Raw genomic sequence first — 25,919 nt, forward strand, 5'->3', positions numbered from 1 at the left:
GACGGAGTTCCTCTAACTGAAGCCACTCCTTACAGGCAGTTGGTAGGTTCTTTGATGTATCTTAGCATTACTCGACCTGATTTGTCTCATGCCATCCACATCGTCAGTCAGTTTCAACACGCTCCCACAACCGTTCATATGAGTGTTGTTCTTCGCATCATCAGATACTTAAAGGGAACAGTGAATAAGGGAGTATTTATATCCTCTTCTTCTGAATTAAAATTACTTGCTTATACTGACTCAGATTGGGGAGGTGACCCTAGTAACTGTCACTCCACCACTGGCTTTTGTGTTTTCTTAGGTGAATCTTTGATCTCATGGCGATGTAAAAAGCAACAGAAGGTTTCCTTGTCATCCACTGAAGCCGAATATAGAGCCATGGCATCTACCACCATGGAGATTGTGTGGATTCGACGTCTTTTGGAAGATATGGGAGTACTTATCAGAGAACCAACCAAGCTATGTTGTGACAATAAAAGTGCAATCTATATTGCCAAGAATCACACCTTTCACGAGCGAACAAAGCATATCGAGATGGACTGCCATTATGTCAGGGAAGAATACTTGAAGAAGGTTATTGATCTACCATACGTGACGTCTGAGTATCAACTTGAGGACTTCTTCACAAAAGCTCTTTGTTCGCCCAGATTTCATTTCCTTCTTGACAAACTTGCGGTTATCGCACCGTAAGTTTGAGGGGGGGTGTTAAAATGTATCTCCAAAATCTTTATTGTAAGTATATATATATATATATACTTATATACATAGAGATGCGTATACATATATATCATATATGTATACGCATCTCTCTCTATATAAATATATATATATATATATATATATATATATATATATATATATTCACCCAAAAAGGGCATTATTGTAATTTCCCATCTTGCGCATATTCCAATTGGAATATGTTGTAATTTTCTTTTTCTTTATTTTTGCATTTCTTTTTCATTTTTATATTTTTATATTTTTTGTCATAAAGGTGCATTGGGGGTCCCCCAATAGAGTCGTTGGGGACCCCCCAACGGTCGCAAATGTGACCGTTGGGGGCTCCCCAACGACTCCTTTGGGAGCCCCCTCTTGCACCTCTTCTCTCTTGTATAAATAGGGGTGTTCCCCCTTACTTCTCTTTAAGCTTGAGAGTCTCAAGCATTTGCTCTTTCTATAAAATACATGCTATAGTGCATGTTTGTTTGTTTTACGCTTTTGCGTACTTTGTTCAAGTGTTGTGAGAGTGCCTTTGTGCACATTTTTTCTAAAGTATTTGTGCTCGTATGCGTATTGTCTTCTCATAGACAATTTTACAGCATACTCATGGCACTTTCAACTATATGCCTGTGTTTTCGTTCAGCAATTCCATTTTGTTGAGGGGTGTGAGGGCAGGACACCCTTCTTCCTATTCCGTTATTTTGAAGAAAAGAAATAAAATCACGGGATGAGTATTCCCCACCTCCATCACATTGGAAAAATTGAATGGACTCAGAAAATTGATTTTTGACAAGGAAAAGAAAATTTTGAAATAAAGAGAAGACTTCCAACTTATTTTTTATGAAATATATCCAAGTGTATCGAGTATAGCTATCAACAAATATTAGATAGTATTTGCTCCCAGATCCAGAGACAACTGGGGCGGGTCCCCATACATCAGAACAGATTATCTCAAAAGGTTTTGAAGCTCGCTTATTAATGGAATGAAAAGGCAATACATGGCTCTTGCAGGAAAGACAACTGGAACATTTGTGACTGTTCTCATCCCTATTTAGACTTTCTTTTGGAATGAGATTATTAGATACAAGTTTCTCAATGAAATGACTCCCACAATGTCCTAATCGACTATGCCATAAGAATGACTTATTACATTCAGAAATACTAAAAACATTAGCAGAAGAGGATGAACACAACTCTAATGAAGGCGGCTTTGAATTCAGGTGAACAGGGCGAACAGCATGACAAGGAGCTTCTTCAAAGACATACATATTGCCTCGTCTCTTTCCTTCAGCGAATGTTTCCCTCGTGCGTAGGTCCTTGACCTGCACAGAGAAGGGAGTGACAATAAGTTTGAAAACAGAGACAATATTTTTCTTAATGTCAGGAGCATGAAGAACGTCAGAAAGAGTAAGAGTGGAATATGACATGGGAATGACAGTTTTTCCAACATGAGAAACAGGATGGTGGGATCCATCTCCAGTGACAATCTTACTTTTTCCAAAATAAGGAATGGGATTAGAAATCTTACCTGCATCACCTGTCACATGAGTCGCTGCCCTTGAGTCGACAAACCAGGTGCCTTCATCACTCTGCTTCAATTTCAACTCTGACAAGGCAGATACCAGCAGATCTTTAATCTCTCCACTACTTGAGAACTTTTTGTTTTCTGTCTGTGGACCCTTTCCTTTATTCTCTGGATTATGCCAGCAATTCGCCTTGATATGCCCTTTTTTGTTACAAAGGAAGCAGGTAGGAATGGATCTTGACCCCTGCGCATGAGATGACATATTTGGAGTGGGAAGCAGACCACGCCCTGCGTGTCCACTTCGCCCTTGTCCTCCTCGTCCTCGTCCTCTACCATAAGTCACTCCTGTAGCAAAAACTTCCTCAGAATTTGTGTGAATGTGAGATTCCTCAGAGAACCCTTTCAGAGTCATTTCATACTGAATCAATTTTGCTCGCAACTCATCAAAGGTAGGAAGGGCAGGGAGACACAATAGTGAAGTGACGATCATATTGTAGTCGGATCCCAATCCACTCAGAGTCTGTTGTACCATATCGCTGTCACTCACCGCGCATCCTATAACTGCAAGTTGGTCTGTGATAGTCTTCATCTTGTTCAGATATTCCATGATGGTCATGGAATCTTTCATCAACATCTGAAATTCCCTCTTGAGAAAAACCATTCTCGCCTGCGAAACTTGTGAGTATGTTTGAACCAATTGTTCCCAAAGTTGTAGAGCAGTACAATTGTCGGGAATTGCAACAAGGACCTCTTGGGACAAGGTGGGAGTGATGTATGCAACCACTGACTGATCTTTCCTTTCCAAGTTGAGGTACTCTACATTCTTGACATACACAATTGAACTTACTCCTTTGTCGTCTTTTTCTTCTCTCGTAACAAATTCGAGTGGGGCGGGAGTGGTTCCATCAAGGTGACCTAAGAGACCTTGACTCCTTATAAAATGAATGATTTGTCTCTTCCAAATCAAGAAGTTTGAGGTAGTTAACTTTTCAGAAACGAGTTGAGTGAGAAAACTTGAAGAAAGATTGGATGAAGAAGAATGAAGATCCATGAAAAATGAGTTTTAACAAGAAAAGGAACCCATTTTTTTTTGTTTTTTTTTGAAGTGTTCACAGAGTGCTCAGTCTGCAGCCAGAGAGGTTTGTTGATCGTCTTTCTCCCTTTTTTTTTTGTGCTGAGTAACTCAAAAATTGACCACCAGAAGCTGTCAGAAGAAGGATTGATTTTAATGTGGATCCCACTCGTAACAGTCAAAACAAATATGATACGAGAAAGGGCAAATGAGAACAAAGAATGAAAGTCGAATCAAAATGAATCCCAGACAGATTTTATGTCGCACAGCAGTCCAAATGAAGAAGGGATACGCAGAAGAAAAAGATTTGAATAAAGGAACAGTTTGAATAAAGAAACAGGAGATTCAAAAAAAAAAAAAGTCGAATCAAAATGAATCCCAGACAGATTTTATGTCGCACAGCAGCCCAAAATGAAGAAGGGATACGCAGGAGAAAAAGATTTGAATAAAGAAACAGGAGATTCAAAAAAACAGATTTGAATAAAAACAGGAGATTCACGTGAAATGCACGATCTTTATAATTTGATCTTTGTGTTTCACGTGAAACAGGAGATTCACGTGAAACAAGCCTTTCCCTTCTAACAGTTTAGGGATTCACGTGAGACGTGAATCCACTAAAAGAAGAAAAGAAAAGGCTGGGAAAACAGAAAGGGGGAAACGAGAGATGGAGATTGGGAATGGAGGTAGAGAAAGAAAAAATCTGAAGGAAAGAAAGAATGGATGGACGAAACCTCAAACCTCTGATCTGCCGCACCTTTGGAATCCTCTTCAACCCTTAGCTGGAACCTGCTCTGATACCATGTAAGTTTTCCTTTTGCCCCTGTATTGAGAAAGAGAAGAGAGAGAGAGAGAGAGAGAGAGATTGCGGCTGTCACGATTTCTGTAAAAGAAATCGTGACCTAAATGTGTATTTAAGTTTACATTACACTATGGGTCCGGGTTTGGTGTATCCAGACCCGATAACTAAAAGAAAGTTACATGGATCTTCTTTACATGGATCGGGTTCGGATCCTGCACCTTTTTCACTAACTTCCGTGATTTTTTTATGCTAGTTGAGGATATGATGGTTGTCCATATAGACAATATAGTTTCTTCATCCACCAATGAGCTCTTTACTAGACATAGGAAAAGAATTCCATGGTAATGTTATCGAGAAAAGATATATACAACTTATTTCCATGTATCTGATCCAAAAAATAGGGTTAATAAACTAGTCTGCCATCTTATATTTCAGTAAGCCTCTATAGTTTGTTAACTTTGTTTCATACCTTTAATTCTATGGAGATTGGTCTTGGAATCCACCATAATTTGGCAATAATTGTTTTAGAGATGAATTGAGGTCATCCCATTCTATGGAGATTGGTCTTGCAAATTGCAATGCATCATATTCTGGTGATAATTGTTTTACAGATAAATTAAGGTCATCTCATTCTTCTATTTTCTATCAATGAGACCATTCTTGATGCAAATGCTACTAAACTTAAATCAACCAAAATAACTTGGGCATCGTTTGAAATAATCTTTTGGTGTTTATTGCTATCCATTCGATGTAGAATATTCTCCTTTTGATCATTGCACAGTGTATGCTATTGATCATGTTGATTGAGTTTGCCTTTCTAATGGTACCTTGGGTAAAGGTGCCTACTTATGGATGGTAAGACATTAAAATCCTTTATTCAATAAAAAATATTAGTTATCCAAGCCCACACAATATATGACACTAAACAGGTGTAACAAACGTCCACAAAGCAAATTCTTAACTTTACCTAATTAATGCACAAATTCTTGATAACTCTACCTTTACCTGCATTTGATATATACTGTTACTCAGCAGTGTTTTCCTGAACATCGAAATTATTGCTTATAAACAAACTACATGTTATAGAGGCCAGCAACAAGCCTGTCCAGCCCCGCCTGGCCCAAGAACTGGACGAGCTGACCAGCCCATTGATGTGCTAAGGCCCGGCAAAGCCTTTGCACCCATGGACCTAAAGCAGGTGGGGCAGCCTGTTGACCCTACCTTAACCCTCTAATAGATGAGTCATATAAATAGAGGTTCCAATTCTTTTAAGTGAATGAATAGGTATAAATGGGAGCTCCAAATACATTTAAGATGAGACAAATGATCAAAACCCCTCTACTCAGATTTCATTCTCCACCACCAGAACATAGATAAACCAGATTTGTAGAAACCCCTCTAATCATCCTAAACCTGATGACAATCTTCAAAAGGTTGTGATTGCATCTAGAGAAGACAGCAGTCCAGCAAGGAAATGAGGTGATTCAACCCTTTAATCATGAACCTTGTGAAAGATTATGGAAATCTTACATCAATTAACAATAGTGGCATTGTCCTCCAAGAAGTAAAATTCAAGAATGTCTCGAAGTTCCCAATGCTGCAAAAGTGAACTCATAGACCCTAGAATCATGATTTCAATAAGAAATTATACTATTTTCAGCAACACAATATCTCCAACAGTATCATCATGATGGTGAGCAAGGATTCTGGCAATGCCCTTATAAATCTTGCTGAAGAACTAATTAAAAATAAAATGCAGTACCCCTCATTGTCCGATCTTTGTATTTTTTAATTTTAAAAATGGTCATGTTTTGCAAACTAGGGCAGCAGGCAACCATACCAAGCTCACTAAAAAAGATGGATAGGCATCAACACCCAGAGAAATCTAACTGAAATTCTGTAATTTGACATAAATTTAGATGAAAAAAATCATAAAAGTAACTTTTGTACATGAATACAAGAATGCATAAGATAAGGAGAAAAGACCGCCAAACCTAAAAAAACATCAAACTTAGCATTAAAGGTCAAGAAAATTTTTTGAGAAGAAATATGAATCAGTGGATTTAGAATTCGTGTATAATCTGGAAAGAAATCAGAATCTTAGATAAATACATTACATACAAGATGATATGGGCTGGAAGGGAAAAGGTCATCTTCTGGACTCATCTCTTCTGTCCCACTGCACCATATTAACAACATAGCAAACAGTTCAGAATCTTTGAACACCAAAACTCAAGCCCAAGAAATACAATTAAGACATGTAGATGGATGAAAGAGATATGAAAAGGAAATCCAAAGAAAAACTCCCCCCAGAAACCTTCATCACTTTACCAAAGCAAAACAGATACGTGGAACATAGGAAATAAAGTTTAAGAGTAGCAAGTTCTTCTCCCATTGCCACATCTTAGGTGCAACATTTGGAGACATGTTATGGCATCATGAATGATTACTTAATTAGTTTATGAGGTAAGAAAAAATGGATAATTTGAATGACCTGGAATTTTCATTGGACCAAGGACAACAAGATGTACTGTTTGGACAAAGGGGCAATTTTATCATTTTACTCATCAAGGTATTTTGGTCAATTAACAGGTGTCGCCCCTTCATGGGCTCTGTTGTAATATTTATTTTGTATCAGGTTTTTCCTTTTTTGTAACTTGCAGTCCAACGAATGTTATATGGTAAAGAAAAGACAGTTGCATTAATGACGCAGTTGGGTTAATGATGTATAGGGGATTGTAAGGTGAACTTGTTAACCAAGTAATTCCATCTATGAATAAGACTTTGAGGCACCCAATTGGGTAGTCTCTCCAGGCTCTCTTTTGTAGTCTTTGACACCTCTTCTCTTCTCTCCCGCCTTTCTCTATTTTCTCTAACAAATCTTGTGTATTGTTTTTAGACTCTGACGAGTTTTGCTTAGATACAGATAAAAGGTTTCAGCTTTTAAGATGTTGGGCACAACAAGCAAGCAGAGATTAGAGACAAAAAGGTAGCTCACTAATCAATGGTTGTATAACATAAATTGAGAACTTGTTGAGGTAAATCAATCCATTGACTAGAATCGCCCCTTATTTAAATGTTAAATAGTAATAGACAAGAAACAAAGTTTGTCAATATGAAAAAAAAAAAACTATATAGTGAAAAAAATGAGGATGGTGCATGCTTAGTAGACAAAAGCAAGACAAGTTGACCAACCCAGTCCTGGAGATTAGGCCCAAGCCTCCTGGTTGGCTGACTAGGCTGCCCAATTGTTGACCTAGTCAACTTTCTTTTTTTCCTAACTAAAGAGAAAGGGACCAGAAGTCTAACCCAACACCCCGGCCCCTTTACTCCCTCACTCTTTCCCTCTCTCTCTTGTCCTCTATCTCCTTCGCTCAGTCAATCACCCTCTTTCCCTTTCTTGCAGCTACCCAAAGAGAAGAAGAAGAAGAAAAAGAAAGAGAAAAAGAAGAGGATCACCCCATCCCCTTCCTCCTCCTTATCCTCCTCTTTTTTTCTTTCATCAGATCAGTATCATCATAATCTTCTTCTTCTTCTTCTTCTTCTTCTTCTTGGGTCCTAAGGTCAACTCATATCCAATGCCTAGGTACTAACAAAACATGGAAATAATACACAACAAATAGGAGGGATGAAAAAACAATAATAAAAAGAAAATCAAAACCTTCACATAAGAAACACTGGTCCTAAAGCTACCAGCTAAAGCAAGCAATGTTAATCACAGACCTTATACAAGATTCTCCAGACAAACCATACGCGGTTAAGTAAACACATAAAGCTTCCGTTATAAAGAAAGAATAACAGCATCTTCAAAAAGGGAAATCAAAATAGTCCAATTTGCTTTTTTCGGTTTTTTCTTGAGGAAGAAAGAATCTACTCCATAGATGAAGTCATGCATGTGTTACGTTGAAGAAAAACAATATGGACCCAACGTACAGCTTCAGGATGATGCACGGTTCATTGTCAAACAGGAAGAATGATCATGGTATTGTTAAGACATTAACCACTGAGAGGAACAGCGAATACATGAACTGAATAGTGCATCAAACTGATAAGTTGATAACTGGCTTACCTATTAGCTACAAGTCGCAGTTGCCTAAAGGGCCATATGTATACGCCTTCAACTCTCAGTTGAATATCACCAAGATCACGCTCATTATCTGACACATCTTGGAACATAAAGAAGCCCTGTGACATGGGATGCAAAATTCTCATCCTATAAGAGAAATCACGCTTGGTGGTAGCAAAATAAGTTAAAAAAATTCAATGACTCCAACACAAGTTTGTACATCCATTAGACAATCAACTTTATCAAGTAGTAAAGATATGCCAATGTTCTTTGGAATTTCACCTGGACAGGAATCTCACGATGGACTTCAAAAGAAACAGAATTAGAAAAACTCAGAAAGGCTCAATAAAAGCACATGTTTTCAGAAAACTTGGAAAATGCAAGTGGGGACTCAAAACTTCTTTATTTTCCAGTAAACTAAAAAGTTTCTTAAGAAAAGATAGCAACAATAAATACGAACTTTTTTAATAGTAAGACACAATCAGATACTAGGTGTTCTTTACTTCTTGAAACATTTTTCTGATGGTATTATGGAAACTTAAAAGTATCCGATACATTTGTCAAACAAGGAACTGAGTCAGTAGGATGTAGAGAAGTATATTGTAAAAAATAAATGCAACATAGATCTGAATCTACAATGCAACAATAAGCAGAATTCATCCATCACCTAACGTAGATCTGAATCTACATTGCAACAATACTCCTAAATGCCTACAGTTAAGGCATTTTGGCACTTGCCAGAGTCAAACTTGAATAATAATACCCAGATTTTCCAGTTCAAACAAAATTCTTGTTGGCGTATTGTATTTTCATCTCCAAATGCCTTTACACACACATCAGGTAAACTTAACTTTGAAGTCAAAAGGAAACTACACTTAAATCTAACATTTCAACTTAAGTTCAAAGCAATAGTTGTGCCTTGTTCAAATGTACGGTCATAAATGTTTAAGAGATTAATTTTCATTCATTAACATAATTATATTAGAACTCTATGCTTGCTATCACACAAGAAGAAATAGTAAATCATGTATTTTTTCCTCATTGCCTGGAGGAAATGTGCCTACTTCACACGCATACAATACATGGTGAAAAATTTTCAAGCCTTTTAAACCAAAAGTAATATGCTCACGCAAGCATTAACACTCCTTAAATAATGCCCATTTCATTAATCAGCAGTTTCAAAAGCAGCACAATAAAACTAGAAAAAGAACATTTATTCCCCACAGACATTTTTTGGACCCTTTTCCACTCCTTGACACTTATGATTGTTAAGAGGCGAACTCTAGGTTTACCTGCGCAAGGAAGAAAATGAGTAAAGGGAGAAAGAGGGCTGCAGAAGGTCAGGGCTGAATCTCTAACGTGTGACTAATCTATTCAAGGCATATGTATATAAAGTATTACAAAGATTAGGGTACAGAAATACCCTTTAATGAATAGTAAAAATACAACATAACACAACCCATATATGGGTACGGGTCTGGATTGGATCCAGATCCATAAACGATTCTTTTCACCCTCCCTCAAGTTGTACATGATCTTGGTTCATGAACAACTTGCCTTTTAACATCCAAAACTTGTCCTTTGTTAATCCTTTTGTGAATATATCTGCAACTTGTTCTTCTGTTCGGACAAAATTGGGCTCAATTTCTTTTTCTTCGACCTTTTGCCTTACAAAATGTTGATCCATCTCAATGTGTTTTGCTCGACTGTGATAAATGAGATTGAAGGACATATTAATGGCACTTTGGTTGTCACATAGTAAAAGTGATCGAGCAATCGATTCTCCTATCTCTGTGAGAAGATGTCTTATCCATGTAGCCTCTGCGGTCGCAGAAGCCATCGATCTATATTCGGCCTCGGTGCTCGATCTAGCTATGGCTTTCTGCTTTCTACTGCTCCAAGAAACTAGGTTTGACCCAAGAAAACTGCAATAACCAGATACCGATCGGCGTTCATCTGGATCCCCTGCCCAATCAGCGTCAACATAAACAATGATCTCATATGCGCCTTGATTCAGCCCACTCTTTCTATAGACAAGTCCATCGTCGACAGTGCCTTTTAGATATCTTAATATTCTCTTAACTGCCTCCATATGTGACATACAAGGTTCATGCATAAATTGAGATACTTGATTGAAAGAATACACTATATCGGGTCGAGTGAATGTTAGATATTGTAACATACCTACTATGCTGCGGTATCTAGTAGGATCTTCATATAAGTCTCCCTCTTTATAGCTCAGTTTCTGATGCATGACACTTGGTGTTGCCAAGGGTTTGCAATTCATCATACCCGCTCTACTGAGAATATCCATTGTGTACTTGTGTTGAGTGAGAGTAAGTGTATTACATGTCTTGTCGACTTCTACCCCAAGAAAATATCGTAGATCTCCGAGATCTTTAATTTTAAATCTCTGATTCAACAATTTTTTTACTTTCTCAATATGAGTTTCACAGTTACCTGTAATGATGATATCATCCACATATATCAATAGGAGTGTGGTCACACTCTGCTTCTTGTAGATGAATAGTGAATGATCAAGAAGAGACCTAGAGAAGCCATGTCTCTGTATTTCAAGCGAAAAACTTTCGAACCAAGAACGAGATGCCTGTTTCAAACCATATATCACTCGTTTCAATTTACATACGTATTGATCAGTATCTTGTTCTGCATATCCTGTGGGTTGCTCCATATAAACTTCCTCCTTGAGATCTCCATACAGGAAGGCATTTTTAACATCTAGCTGACTTAATATCCATCCATATTCAACAGCTAGACCCAACACAATTCGAATGGTCCCCATTTTCACCACAGGACTAAAAGTTTCATCAAAGTCCTGTCCTTTCTCTTGTGTGAATCCTTTGGAAATAAGTCTAGCTTTGTACCTTTCAATGCTCCCAGCAGGTTTATATTTAATCTTGTACACCCATTTCGATCCGACTACATTTCTATTTGGTGGTCTGGGAACAACCTCCCAAGTACCACATTCATGTAGAGCTCCCATTTCTTCATTCATCGCTTCAATCCACTTCTTTGAGTTGGCAGCTTGATAAAAAGTGAGAGGTTCATCTTCTTTGGTTATGGCTGTCAAAAACAATTGAAAATCCAGTGAAAAATTTTTGTAGTTGACCCATTTCTCAAGTGGATGACGAGCCCGAGTAGACCTCCTGACCGGCAATATCTGTGAGGAGGTAGGAGGCATATTAAGGTTCGAACAGGAAGTAGAGACAGGTGAAAGTTCCTTCTCACATCGAGTGTAGACAATGCCCTTATACCTTCCTGTTTTCAAGGGTTGAGCATCAACCTCTTCTGAATGTGATGCATCTTCTGACTCCTCACATGCTTCCTTCTGACTGCAGTCCGGAGAGCATTCAGTATTAATGTTGGAGAAGAGTTCAGAGCTTAGCCATGGATAATATACTTCAACATTGGATTCTGAGCCAAAGAAGTTAGTTGGTTGATTATCAAAGTTCATCTCATCAAAAATAATGTTTCTCGACACTTTGATGTGTTTACTCGAAGGATCATAACACTTGTACCCCTTATATTCATCTGCATACCCCACAAATCTACACTTCAAGGCTTTGTCTTGAAACTTATGCCTTAATGAGCTATCAATGTGCACATAACAAACTGATCCAAAAACACGCAATTCATGGTAATCAGGATGAATGCCAAAAAGTGTAAAGAATGGTGATTTGTTTTCCAACAGTGACATAGGCAGGCGGTTTATCACATGCACTATAGAGTGAAAAGTCTTTGTCCATAAAGTAATAGGGAGATTACTATCATGCATCATGCTCATTGCACTCTCAACAATATGTCGATGCTTCTTCTCAGCAATCCCATTTTGTTGAGGTGTGTGTGGGCAAGACACTCTCCTCCTTATTTCATTATGCTGGAGAAATTCAATAAAATCACCAGAGGAGAACTCTCCCCCTCCATCATATTGAAAATGTAGAATGTTTTCAAAGAATTGGTTTTTGATAAAAGAATGAAACTTTCGAAATAATCCAAAGACTTCTGATTTATTCTTCATGAAGAATATCCAAGTGTAACGTGAATAGCTGTCAACAAAGATAAGGTAGTATCTACTTCCAGAACCAAAAGCAATTGGGGCAGGGCCCCAGACATCAAAACATATGGTCTCAAAAGGTTTTGAAGCTCTTTTATTGATTGAATTGAAGGATAAAACATGACTCTTACATAAATGACAACTTGGACATTTTATTTCATTTGTTTCTGAACTCAAACTAGACTTAGGAATCAAATTATTTGAGACAAGTTTTTCAATGAAATGACGATCACAATGACCCAATCGACTGTGCCAAAGGATTGGCTTATTACATTCAGAGATAACGAACACAGACTCAGATGAAACTAATGATGGATGCTGATAGAGCTTCGATGAACAAGTGGAATGAACTGTGGAGGAGGGATCTTCTTGAAAGATGTACATATTGCCTCGCCTTTTTCCCTCAGCGAATGTCTCCCTCGTCCGAACATCCTTAACATAAACAGAAGAGGGAGTAAATTCAACTGAAGCATTAATATCATCAACAAGTTTTGACACGGAAACAATATTTTTCTGAATATTTGGTGCATGAAGAACATTTGAAAGTTGAAGGGAAGACTTGGACATGGGTATAACGACATTTTCAATGTGTCATATGAAGTGATGGGTCTCATCTCCTGTAACTATGCTATTTCTACCAACATAAGGAACAAGGTTTAGGAGTTAAACCGCATCACCTGAAACGTGGGTTGATGCCCCTGAGTCAACATACCAAGTGCCTTTATCATTTTGCTTCATATTTAGCCATGCCAGTGTTGCCAATAGTAACTCTTTTACTTCTCCCCCAGCCTTTGAATTTTCTGTGTCTTTCTTGGCTTCTAACTGCAAAGATTTCCCTTTATTCTGAGGATTGAACCAACAATTTGCTTTAATATGTCCCCTTTTGTTACATAAAAAACAAGTAGGAATGAGCCTTTGACCTTGCAGATTGGAAGAAACATTGGGCGTTGGAAGTAGCCCACGACCCCCAAAACCAGTTCTTCCCTGTCCACTCCTACCTCGAAAAGGACCACCTCCGCTTCCTCTGCCATAAGTCAGCCCTGTAGCAAGAACTTCTTGAGTCCCAGATTGCACATGATTTTCTTCAGAAAACCCTTTCAGACTCATCTCATATTATAACAATTTTGCATGTAGATCTTCGAATTTAGCAAGCTCGGAGAGACACAATAAGGACGTTGTCAGAACATGATAATCTGGACCCAGTCCGCTTAGAGTTTGTTGTACTTTATCTTTGTCATTAACCACACATCCCATGATAGCTAGCTGATCCATGATAGTCTTCATTCTATTTAAGTATTCCATGATCGACATGGAATCTTTCCTCAACATCTGAAATTCTCGCTTAAGAAACACAACTCTAGCCTCGGATATCTGCGAATATGTCTAAAGTAACTTATCCCACAATTCCCTAGCTAAACAATCATCAGGGATGGCTACAAAAACTTCTTGCGACAGTGTAGATGTGATGTAGGCCACCAACACTTGGTCTCTCTTCATCCACGTGATGTAATCTGGATTTCTGAGAAGCACAGTAGAAGATGCCCCTTTATCATCTTCCTTTTCCTGCGAGACAAACTCTGGAGGGGTTGGAATTGACCCATCCAGATGTCTAGAGAGATCTTGACTCCTTATAAAAGGGACGATCTGTCTTTTCCAAGTTAAGAAATTGCTATTGTTCAACTTCTCAGAGACGAGTTGACTAAGAAAATTGGAAGAAAGAGGCGTTTGTGAGAACGAGGAATCCATTGAGGGTAACACAGGAGATTGGAATAAAGGAAAAGGAAAATTTATGGACCAGATTCAGTCAATAGATAAAAGAATCAACCACTTTTAATATTTTGCCCTCTTCTTTTTTCTTTTCTTTTTTTGCAGAAGTTAAACCAGGAAAATTATATCCTGTCGTGATCAGCAAACATAAGGGGTCTGATGCTGTCAACGCTGAATCGATTTCAAAAGGATAAGAAATAGCTTTATGAATGAATATAACTAATCTTCAACAAATCCTGTAATCTTGAATATCAAGAATGATGTAGATAACACAGAAGAATTTCGAGTAAAGCAGATTGACAGCAGATCGATGATTTCAAGTAAAGCAGATTGACACAGAAGAAGAAGAGGTTGGAAGTCGATATTTGACGTGGAGAGAGACGTTCCCGATTTTAGAGAAAGATTTCAGAAATCGACGATTAAGAAAACAGGAATATGCTAATTAACGAGAGACGTTCCTGATTTTAGAGAAAGGTTTCAGAAAAACAGCGATTAAGGAAACAGGAATACGCTGATTAACTAGCACCAAAAAAAATTTATAGGTTGAAGCACAGTTTTAAGGAGGTCATTGATATAAATTCAGAAGGGATGCACATATGTGTCCAGAAAGAAAACACAAATTTAAAGGACGCTGAGACCCAGATTTGAGAAGATAAAACACAGATTGGAGGTCTGGGTTTAGAAAAAGAACACAGATTGAAGAAGACGCAGTTTTGGAGAAGACGCAAATGAGATATATTGAACTCAGAGATTTCTCGGCAATTTTGGAGAAGACGCAGACAAGATCTCTTTGGACAGTCCTTTTTGGAGAAGCAATCCCAGGCCCAGCTTTCTACTGCTTTGATACCATGTTAAGAGACGAACTCTAGGTTTGTTAGAAAGTGACTTTGAATATATTAGGTTCAATAATGAACCCATACACATGCACATGAAGTGCGAATAAACCCACTCAATGGAACAACACAAACACATCATGTGCTAATACATAAACCCATAAAAGGGGTAAATATGACTTAAAGTCATAAGTTGAATATTATTGAACAAAACGGAAGAAGAGGGTAAAAACCCTATACAATGGAGCAAATGCTCCTCCAAGAAGTAAAGCAATTACAAGGGGGAGACCCCTATTTATAACACAAGAGAGGAGCCACATAGGGGGCTCCCAAAGGAGTCGTTGAGAGCCCCCAACGGTCAAGAGAGGAGCCACATAGGGGGCTCCCAAAGGAGTCGTTGAGAGCCCCCAACGGTCACAAAATGTGACCGTTGAGGGCTCCCAACGACTCCTTTGGGAGCCCCCTATGTGGCTCCTCTCTTGTGTTATAAATAGGGGTCGCCCCCTTGTAATTGCTTTACTTCTTGGAAGAGCATTTGCTCCATTGTATAGGGTTTTTACCCTCTTCTTCCGTTTTGTTCAATAATATTCAACTTATGACTTTAGGTCATATTTACCCCTTTTATGGGTTTATGTATTAGCACATGATGTGCTTGTGTTGTTCCATTGAGTGGGTTTATTCGCACTTCATGTGCATGTGTATGGGTTCATTATTGAACCTAATATATTCAAAGTCACTTTCTAACATGGTATCAAAGCCAGGTTACGATGGGGTTGTCCTTGGATACAACGGAAAGCGTGTTGCTCAAGAAATGGTGAAGTATTCATTATCCTTCTCTTTTTCTTAAGTTTTCGGTATGTATCTCTTTTCTTAAACATATTATACATTATGAAACTATTTTGTGCATATGTAGTGTTTATGATAGTTGAATCACTTCTTTTCACATTTCACATGTTCGAAAATTTTTAAATATCTCCTTTTTAAATTTGGTAAACTTGTTTGTTATTCAAATATATAATTCTTGATTATATGTTTATCAATTACTCATCACATATAAATAGTAATTTATGTTTTTTTTAAATTGTCTTCAATTATGTGGGATTTATGATGTTTATATAAGTATTTCATGATTGACCTATAAATTAACTTTTAAAAATTATATATGATTTCTTGATTAATGATCTTTGTTTAAAAAAACTCTTTACTCTCATATAAAGTCTAATTTATTTTGAGTTCCTCTCTTGGTTATGGATTTTAGTGCATTTTTTGAAAAATCTTGATATAATTCTTGTATAAGAATCTCTCACATCTAAATCTTTGTTATGAATCCTAAGTAGTTCTTGTTAATGATAATTATTTATGAGAACTCCTAAAGATCTTTCAATGTTTTTTGGTTTATTTAAAGGTTTTTTGAAAAAATTGTTTGTGATAAATAGGTTGTATGAACCATTGTAAAAGATCTTTTAAAAGAATTTCTCACACTATATAGAATGCATAGTGTATCTATTACATCCATTGGTATAAAAGATTTCATTAATTTTATTCAATGCAACTTTACAAACTTGTTGGTTTGTATTTTTCACATAAGGTTTCAAAACCTCTTGTTTATATCTCTAAAGATGTCTACGTTGGCCATAATATGGTCCTCTTTGTCCTAAATTGCATTTGTCAAGCATATAATTGCATAATTAAAATTTGAGAATCTCAAGCATTGCTCTTTTTATAAAGTGCATACTTGCTCACTTTTGTGTATTTTTTTGTATTTTGTGCACATTTGTTTCTCAAATATTTGTGCTTGTTTGCATTCCCTCTTTTCTATGAAATACATGCCTTAGTGCATGATTGTTTACACCTTGGTGTGTATTGGTTCAAGTATTGTATGAGTGCCTTCGTGCACATATTTTGTAAAGCTTTTTGTACTTGCATATGTATTGTCTCTTCATAGACATTTCTTACATTGTGGAGCTTTTATGCACATTTCTTTTTGTGAAAAATATAATGAATTTAGATATTGACACTTTTTGTTTAAATCATTATAAAACCTTGTAAGTGCTTATAGCACTTTGTACGGTTCCGCATATCTCATCACAATCAAAGAATATTTAAAACTTGTTGTATGGGATTTAATCCCAAATCTATAAATTTTCAAGTACTTTTGAATATTCTTTCTTTGAGTATTGTGTTAAAGCTCTCTTTGTGAACCGTTACGGTTCTTGTGATTCTTTTGATTAAAAGCTTGATTGTCTTGATTATCTCAAGATGAATTCTTTATGTCATTATGTTTGTTGCAAAGGTATTTTTTGCCTTTTTGTGGCATTTATATTTGTCCATCACATGTTACTTAATGCATCATTTGTTTGGCCTTATTATTGTTTTATTAGAGATGTTTGTTGAGGTGAGTTATGGGCACCTCGTGTTATATCATTTTAGATTGTCCACTTGCCATATTATAGATGGTTGTTGAGGTGAGTTATGGGCACCTTGGGACTCTAAAATGATTTGTTATATGATCTCTAATTATGAGTGTGTCACTCATTTTTCTCTTTTGGCCATTGATCTAATGGATGCTCTTATTTACATGTAAATGTGATGGATATATGGTTTTAAGGTATATTAAAATCAAGAGCTTTTGGGATTATTGCCCAACCTTTTCTTGTTTATGAATCTTATGAGTGCATTTGCATATTTGTGATTTTGTGTTCTTGTGTTTTTGCACAAGTGTTCTAAGTGTTCTTGGTGTGTGTGTGTTTACACATTTATTTTCAAGGAATCGATTATAGTATCTTGTTGAAGATATGTTTTTCTTATGGGTATTCTTTTTGAAGAATATTGTTTCAAGGTTTTATTTATATGTTTGTCATTACAAGTTTTATTGCCTCAAAAGTCTTCTCCTTTTATGCCCCTTATCTAAGTGTCATCATATGTAGACAAGAATTTTATTACACCTTCGTGTGTTGGTAGCCCTTTGTTGGCTTTTGCTCTCTTGGTCTAGTAGCTGAACACACTTGTCTTGAGTGTTATTTTATGTAAACAAGGCATGTTGATTCACACCATGGTGTGTGGTTTTAGTCCATGTTGGCGTTTGTGTCCTTGTTCTAGTCGCTGAGATGTATGCCCATGGTTGGCTTATTTCACTCATTTCAAGTGCCATCTTATGTAGACAAGAGATGTATTGTGTTTTAGCCCATGGTTGGCTTGTTACTCTTGTTCTAGTAGCTGAATATACTTGGTTTTGAATGTATTTTTACGTAGACAAGAGAAGCTTTTGGTCCATGTTGGCGTGTATTCTCTTGTTTTTGTCGTAGATGCACTCATTTCAAGTATTATTATATGTAGACAAGAGGTTCTTTTGCACACCTTTGTGTGTGTCTTTGGCCTTTAATGGCATTTTATTTATATTCTTGATCTAGTAGCTTATACACTTGATTTATGGGTTTTGGAGAACTAATGAGGTAGTTGCTTGTAGTGGATGAACTACTATTGAAAATTGCAAAATTTCATTCATAACTTGTGTTTTTAGATACAAGTGAATCGTATCCGTGATATGTTTTTTTTTTATCAAATTGATATTTTAGCATTTAATCTATATATGAAGTGCTTACAGTTTTTTCGGCATCTTTTGTATTTGATATGCAAAATGAGTCTTTTGTCTCAAATGATATTCATTTTTGAATCTTGGGTGGATGCTTTAATATATTTAGTCAAATCATGCTTCTTATATATGACATTTGTTTGACATAGATCTTCTCCCTAAAGATGTGAAAAACTCTATTGTTGATCTATGCGTGTTAAAATTATAAAGCCCCTTAAGTTCATATTCATCATGCTTTTGAACATTTGCATGACTAAAGTATGTTTGGAGCATGTTCATTAATGATTTTATTTTAAGTGTTAATTCATTTCATGATAGTATATGCATATGCTCATTATGGCCTTTTAGGCCCTCATTCAATAAAGCATATGTAGCTTATGCCTCTTCGTAGGCTTATTGTGGTGTCCCTTAGTGGACCATTTTGTTATTTCCCATTATGGGGTTGTGTTTGTCCAATATTGGACCTTATGAATGCATTATGCATTCTTGCAGTTCGTTTCCGCTCATTTTTTAACATGATATTTGATTTTTGAAACTTTGGTTTTCTAAATTTTTCTTTTCATGCTAAAGTAATTATCCTATTATGCATAAATTTTTGCACCTTGTTAGGAATGTTCCATTTGAGTATAATGCAAAGATATTTTTTACTTGTTCTTTGTTGTTGTTCCTCAGGATCTTGAAGATAAGAGGAAAAGAAGTACCTTGGATAGATCATGGAAAATGCTCATCGTTAAAGACGTTGGAGGAAGACATTTGCAATGGCATTCGTACGGAAGGCTCTTGAAGCCTTGAGAGTCTTCCTCCTGCTTTCTTCAATCTTTTTGTTCCCCCACGCAAAGTTTGAGGGGGGGGGTGTTAAAATGTATCATTCAACCTTTGTAATATTATATATATTTTATATATATAAAGGATAATACATATTCATATGTGGTATATATGCATATGTATTATCCTAATTATATATATAAAATATATATTTCTCAATTTATAGGCATAGGGGTAGTTTAGACATTTCACAGTTTTACGCATATTCCATTTGGAATATGTTTTGTAATTTTACCTTTTATTTCCGTTGGGGGCTCCCAACGACTCCTTTGGGAGCCTCCCTAGGTGGCGCAAACCACAAAAAAGAGAAAAATAAAAAGAAAAATAAAAGGTAAAATTACAAAACATATTCCAAATGGAATATGCGTAAAAGTAAAACTGTGAAATGTCTAAACTACCCCTATGCCTATAAATAGAGAAATATATATTTTATATATATAATTAGGATAATACATATGCATATATACCATATATGAATATGTATTATCCTTTATATATATAAAATATATATAATATTACAAAGGTTGAATGATACATTTTAACAAGGTTTACCTGCGCAAGGAAGAAAACGAGTAAAGGGAGAAAGAGGGCTGCAGAAGGTCACGGCTGAATCTCTAATGCGTGACTAATCTATTCAAGGCATATGTATATAAAGTATTACAAAGATTAGGGTACAGAAATACCCTTTAATGAATAGTAAAAATACAACATAACACAACCCATATATGGGTACGGGTCTAGATTGGATCCAGATCCATAAACGATTCTTTTCAGTGATTTCATCACTAGCTTGTGCTAAACAAAATAACAAACTTGTTGCCATCAATTACTTAAAATTGAAATCCAGAATATACTTGATCATGTGCTAAGCTATTTATTCATTTTAGTTAACATGATAAGGCATAAAATAATAATTGCCAGATGGAATCTCATGATGTATATGAAATTCGAAGTCAACAATTTGAAGCTACTCTAATCGGCTTGGAAAAAAAAGAAAATAAGATGGTAAGAAACAGCATGCTTACTTGAACATAATGTACACCAGTAATCTTCGTCAAAGAACTCGCTAGCTCAAAGAGAAATAAACCATCAGACCTTCTAAACTCTGCAAACCTACTAGAACTGTTGTTAGAGTCCATAAAGCCCCATGTACCTGTATCAGATTTCATATGTCAATATGCATGAAATATAACTTCCATGGTGAAATCTAATTTAAGGCTAAGGTCCATAATAAATGTAACCCCTCCCAAAAGAGAAGGGAAAAAGGGGTTAATTAACATGGTTCATGCATATATTAATTACATACCATAAAAGACAAACATAGAGAAGAAGCACTTTAGGTAGTGTGCACAGACATCTAACAGCGATAATGGCTAGAACCCACCTTTATATGTTCCTGTTATGTTCCAAGCAGAATAAGGACCCAGTTCTGTATCATCCCTTCCAATTAAATTCTGCAATATGATCCCAAAAAAAGATCAAAATTACACGTGAATTAACCATAATCTCTGAACTTCAAAATGCAATAGGAAAAAAAACTAAACAATATACAGAACATAAATCTATAGGTTAATTCAAAGCAACAGAGTTAAAATTTCTTCTTCTAAGAAAGAACCAAAAAGGAAACTTCCAAAGGGGCATACCCAATTCTATAGCATCAAGAGAAACAAACTCATCAGCAAGCATGTAGAGGACTTAGTTTTCGTTCATTATAATCTTTGATTACTTTCACGAGTCACTGAGGAGTATAGGTATTATATGTTTCAATTGCTCTCATAGTTATTTCTTAGTTCTTACATTTAAATTTGCATGTGTTTTAACATTTTCCAATTTTAACTGTATTGAAAACATGGATGATCAACATTTTGGGATGTAAATACAAAGGAGTGTATCTTGGAGAGGGAGCATGATTTGAACACCCTCAACATGGATTTAACTGATCCTATTCTTCCTTCTTTTGATGCACTTCATGATGATGCAAATAATGAGTGATAAGTTAATTAACTCATTGTCATATACATTCTGTAAGATATGCTTTTGGTATGCATTGTTTGCTTCTTTTATTAGTGTAATTTCTTTTTTCCTTGACTTGTTTCATGTTTGCTAATTCACTTAGTGTAAGTCATAATGTTTTTAGATTGATTTAGTTGTGCTACTTTTTATTAATTAAGAAATAGCGGTTGTAAATTATTATGTTGATTTATTGCATTAATTTGTGCATGATGAATTTAATATAATTGTTTTTATTTCATTGGTGTAAATATGTGTGTGTATACCAAGGTTGTCAAATTAGGAAGCGGAAGCAAGAAACGATACGAGAAGCGGAAGCAAAAAGTGAGGTATTTTGAAATTTATAGGAAGTGGGAAGCGAAGTATCAATTTGAAAGCGAATTAGGAATAAAAATTGAAACAATATGGTAACTGAATAGAAATCGAACAAGAAGCAAATAAAAACTAAAATAAAATTGATTACTATTATATTTCATGATTTTTCAGTAAAAGAGTTTAATTTTTGTTAAGATCTAACAATGATGGCTACCAATTTAGAGAAAGTACAAGGGAAGTAAGCTATGTCACATGGGTGTGGTTGCGGGTGCGGGTGCGGGGATTCGCCACTTTAAAAAACCTGGGGTGCGGCAGGGCAAAAATGTAAATATATATATATATATATATATATATATATATATATATATATATATATATATATATATATATAATTTGAAGTTTTAACAGTTAACATTGTCATAATTTAACAGTTAATATTGTCATAATATCATTCATCATGCATGCAAAATTCACCCTAAGCATCGGTTAGTAATGTCAGACAATGAAAAGAAATAGTGATTCATCAAAATTCCTTATCAATATTAAATTCAATTTTTGTTTTCTTTATTATTTTTCATTAAGCAATGAAAGGCCCAACCAAGCATACATTTTTTCCCTCACCCATCACCCCAAAACCATTGGACTAAACCCTAAACTTATCAAAAAGTGGTAGAAAAGAGTGAAAATGCACACTTGCTTCCAACATTCTGTTCACGTTGATCATTGTTGCCCAGCAGTAGAAACAATCATTGAAGTGAGTTTGAGATTTGTTATTGACAAGAAATTTAAATAATCAAGAAACTCAACCTGAATCACTCTTAAACTAACACAAATACAGAACCAACAAGCAACCATTGCTTGCTTGCTTTGCTTGGACTCCTTAATTGATGGGTGACAGCATCAGCAATGAAAATGGCACCACGGGCACCAACACTAAACAACACACAACCCAACAAAAGACTACACCAAAGAGGCATTATTATCAAATGCCTCGAAACCAATCAGACCAAACCTTCAGCCACGTCGAAAGTGAAGAAGCAAAAAATGGTCACTACCTCATTGTTTGCATAATTTTCTCACGAATATTCATGCTCAGCAGTGCCGCAACAATAGTAAAAGAAGAATAAAGAATTCTTTTCAGCATATAATCCAATGTTTTAAAGGAAATAACCAAAGATTTCCTCCCAAATTGGAAGTGTTTTCCTTTGAATTTGAACCCAAAGAAATTCTAAAAACCGAACACACACAATTGATCGACCAAGAAACCAAAAAGATGCAAAAAGGAACCCTTCCTGATCGAGTTCCATTCTCAATGTCTAAAAATTTCACCAGCCCAACATGAATCTGAAGCAATCCAATCCTAAACGCCATCATAACAAATGCAAAAATGACGGATAAGAATGCAAACAAAACAAATACCTGTATTTTCAGCAACGGCTCAACTTTTGCCTCTTGCCTATGCAACTCCACGCTGATCTCATCATCGAAGAAACCAAATGCCATCGGCGGAGAATCCCCCGACGACGCCAATTTTCTATCATCGAGCGCAAGCCTTGCACTCTTTGTTGGCAGGGGAGGGGTCGAGCCCCCTCCTGCGCTCCCTGTTGGCAGGGAAGGGGCCGAGCCCCTCCCTGCGCTCTCTGTGTGCAGGGGAGGGGCCGAGCCCCCTCCCTATCCTCCCTCTTTGTGCAGAGGAGGGGCTGAGCCCCCTTCCTGCACTCTCTGTTGGCAGGGGAGGGGCCGATCCCCCTCCCTACGCCCTCTTTGTGCAGGGGAGGGGCCGAGCCCCCTCCCTGCGCTCCCTGTTGGCAGGAGAGGAGTCGAGCCCCCTCCCTGCCCCCTCTTTGTGCAGGGGAGGGGTCAAAGAGGAGAGGAGAAGAGCAGAGGGAGTCGGAGAGGAGAGGAGGAGAGCAGAGGGAGTCGGGGAGGAGAGAGTGTACCTGAGGAGGAGACGTTCGGCGGAGCGATCGACGACGGCGGCGGCGGGGGGGGTCTGGCAGAGGTCGATCGGCAGAGGCTTCAGGAGGCGAGGTCGGGAGGAGAGGATTAGGACAAAAAAAAAATCCCTATTCCTCTCCTCCGCAGCATATTTCATCGGGCGGAAAAAAAAATTTAAGTCTAAAAAGTGGACACAAATGACCCTGGGTGCGTTGACCACACCCAAGGTCAGATTGACCGCACCGGGTGCCGCACCCGCATCGCATCGTGTCGACGCGGGTGCGGCACCCGATTTGCCGAGTCCCTATGACATAGGAAGTAAGTGAAAGCGTGAGAGAAAATACATGAAAAACATGAAAAGAAATGTGAGAAAAGCATACAAGAAGCAAAGACCATGCGTGTGGGAAGTGTTATATATATATATATATATATATATATATATATAAATGTATTTTTTTGCTTTATCCAAAAAACAAGATAGGTGTACAACTTATTTAGGAATTTTTAGTTTCTTAATTTTTTATTTCTTTATTTTTATTTCCCCCTTTTTTGGAACCATTGGGGGCCCCACTTGTATAGACATTAGGGCTCCCCAACGTCTATCTAGTGGGAGCCCCAATGGCTCCCTCTCTCTCTTTCATTATGTATATAAAGGGGTGTTTCCCCTCGTTCATGTAGTTGTTCTCTCACACTCCATCAATAAAATTATTTCTTTTTGCCTTTTGGCATTACCCCTTTGTGGGTTTATGTATTTGCACTTTAAGTGCTTGTGATTTCCCCTTAGTGGGTTTGTGTATTTGCACTTTATGTGCTCGTGATTTCTTGTCCATTATTGGATCTTCAAGTGTTATCACGTGTTATTTGTATTTTCGCCTATTTCCTTACAGGAAGCATAGAAGAAATGTAGGGGAATTGAGATTCCTATGAAGTTTCGGAAGTGAGGAGTATTGCGCTTCCGAAGTAAGTTTCTAGGCAGTGCACCTCCCACCTACCTAAAAAGCTTCTGGTAACTCTGGTGTATACCATATCTTCACTCCCGCACCTAGGTTTTTTTTAAGTGCCACATCGCTGCATCTACACTTGCGTTTGTACTCGCACCTATGTGACATCGGCAGAGATCTCCTTTTTACAAGCCCTATCATGGTTCATAATTTCAATCGGTTTTATGCTTCATCTTATTGGCTGAAATGATCATTAATGGGGATTAAGGAATATGATCTGCCTAAAGAAATCCTTCACCAATACTTACTTGATAACATAATAGCTTCAGTTTGCAACTCTATAAAAAGGAACTTGTACAATATTTCATGCCATTGTACGAATGTGCATCTGAATATTTGCAAACTACTAGAGTATATATGTAGATACTGGTTACTGCTTCTCTGTCTGGCTAAGAAACAATGATTTTTTTTAACAGATTCATGTTGAAACACAAGATCAATTATGATCAATTTGAAAGATACAGTCCATAGAACTTTCAGAAGTCGGATATTAGAATGAACTTCAATACAATATGATACAAATTTTACACACAAAGAGTGCATATGGAACCCATTTTTCCAAATAAAAAAAGGACTAGTGAGGGGTGGAAGCCTCATCAAACAGGCGGCAGAACAAGAGTTTTCATCCTAGGAATTTGTTCTACCATGACAGTTGGAATACGCTGAAACTATAATAGCACAAGATTGTGGAACACAGGCAAGCATGCCAACTTTCACAGAAAGCTTATCCAGTTCAAGTTGAAGTACCATCAAGGCCGACCAGCTAAAGCACAAACTAACTTAAATAGCAGAAGCATATTTGAATTTACACTTTTAGAAGAGGATCGCTGATCGCGCTAAAACTAAAGCAAAAAAATAAGATATCGGAAGAAAACGCTTAGAAGTATTGACAATAGAAAAAAGAAAAAATAGAGAATGTCGCTTAAGATGGTTTGAACATGTTGAAATGAAACTGACCAAAGCATCAACACAAGAGGTTGATACGGCCCGAATGAAAGAATTAGGAAAAAGTGAAGACCACCGAAGACTTGCAGGGGGCAGTGAGAGGTGATATGAAGGATTGTAAGGTGACCGAAGGTCTAGCGGGAGACAATAGAAAAAATAGAAACTCGCGAAGCCGACCTTGTGTAGTTGGAATAAGGCTTATTGATGATGATCAATAGCACGAAAAACGTCTTCACCTCATTAATATTTGTAGTACAAACTACTAATTTCCAAGCTTCATCAAGATGATCAATAGCACGAAAAACATCTTCTCCCAATCAATATTAACACTACTATCTACTAATTTCGAAGCTTCATCAAGATGATCAATAGCACGAAAAACATATTTTCCCCATCAAATATTAACACTACAATCTACTAATTCCCCAGCTTCATCAAA

General features: G+C 36.9%; 1 protein-coding gene across 3 annotated transcripts in view; it reads right to left on the reverse strand.

Moving 5' to 3' along the window:
* Positions 1 to 25,919, reverse strand: part of LOC149831027 (transmembrane E3 ubiquitin-protein ligase FLY1-like) — a 92,049-nt gene that overhangs the window by 65,543 nt on the left and 587 nt on the right. For all 3 annotated transcript variants that reach the window (XM_090013617.1, XM_090013616.1, XM_090013618.1), the window contains exons 2-5: positions 20,656 to 20,725; positions 20,297 to 20,424; positions 8,183 to 8,298; positions 6,235 to 6,292 (exon numbers count right to left, since the gene is read on the reverse strand). In XM_090013617.1, coding sequence (XP_089869743.1) covers positions 6,235 to 6,292; positions 8,183 to 8,298; positions 20,297 to 20,424; positions 20,656 to 20,725 — 372 coding nt within the window. The remainder of the gene's footprint in view (positions 1 to 6,234; positions 6,293 to 8,182; positions 8,299 to 20,296; positions 20,425 to 20,655; positions 20,726 to 25,919) is intronic.

This window comes from Nuphar pumila, chromosome 7, assembly GCF_984573655.1.
Source record: "Nuphar pumila chromosome 7, dmNupPumi1.hap1.1, whole genome shotgun sequence".
Lineage (NCBI taxonomy): Eukaryota > Viridiplantae > Streptophyta > Magnoliopsida > Nymphaeales > Nymphaeaceae > Nuphar > Nuphar pumila.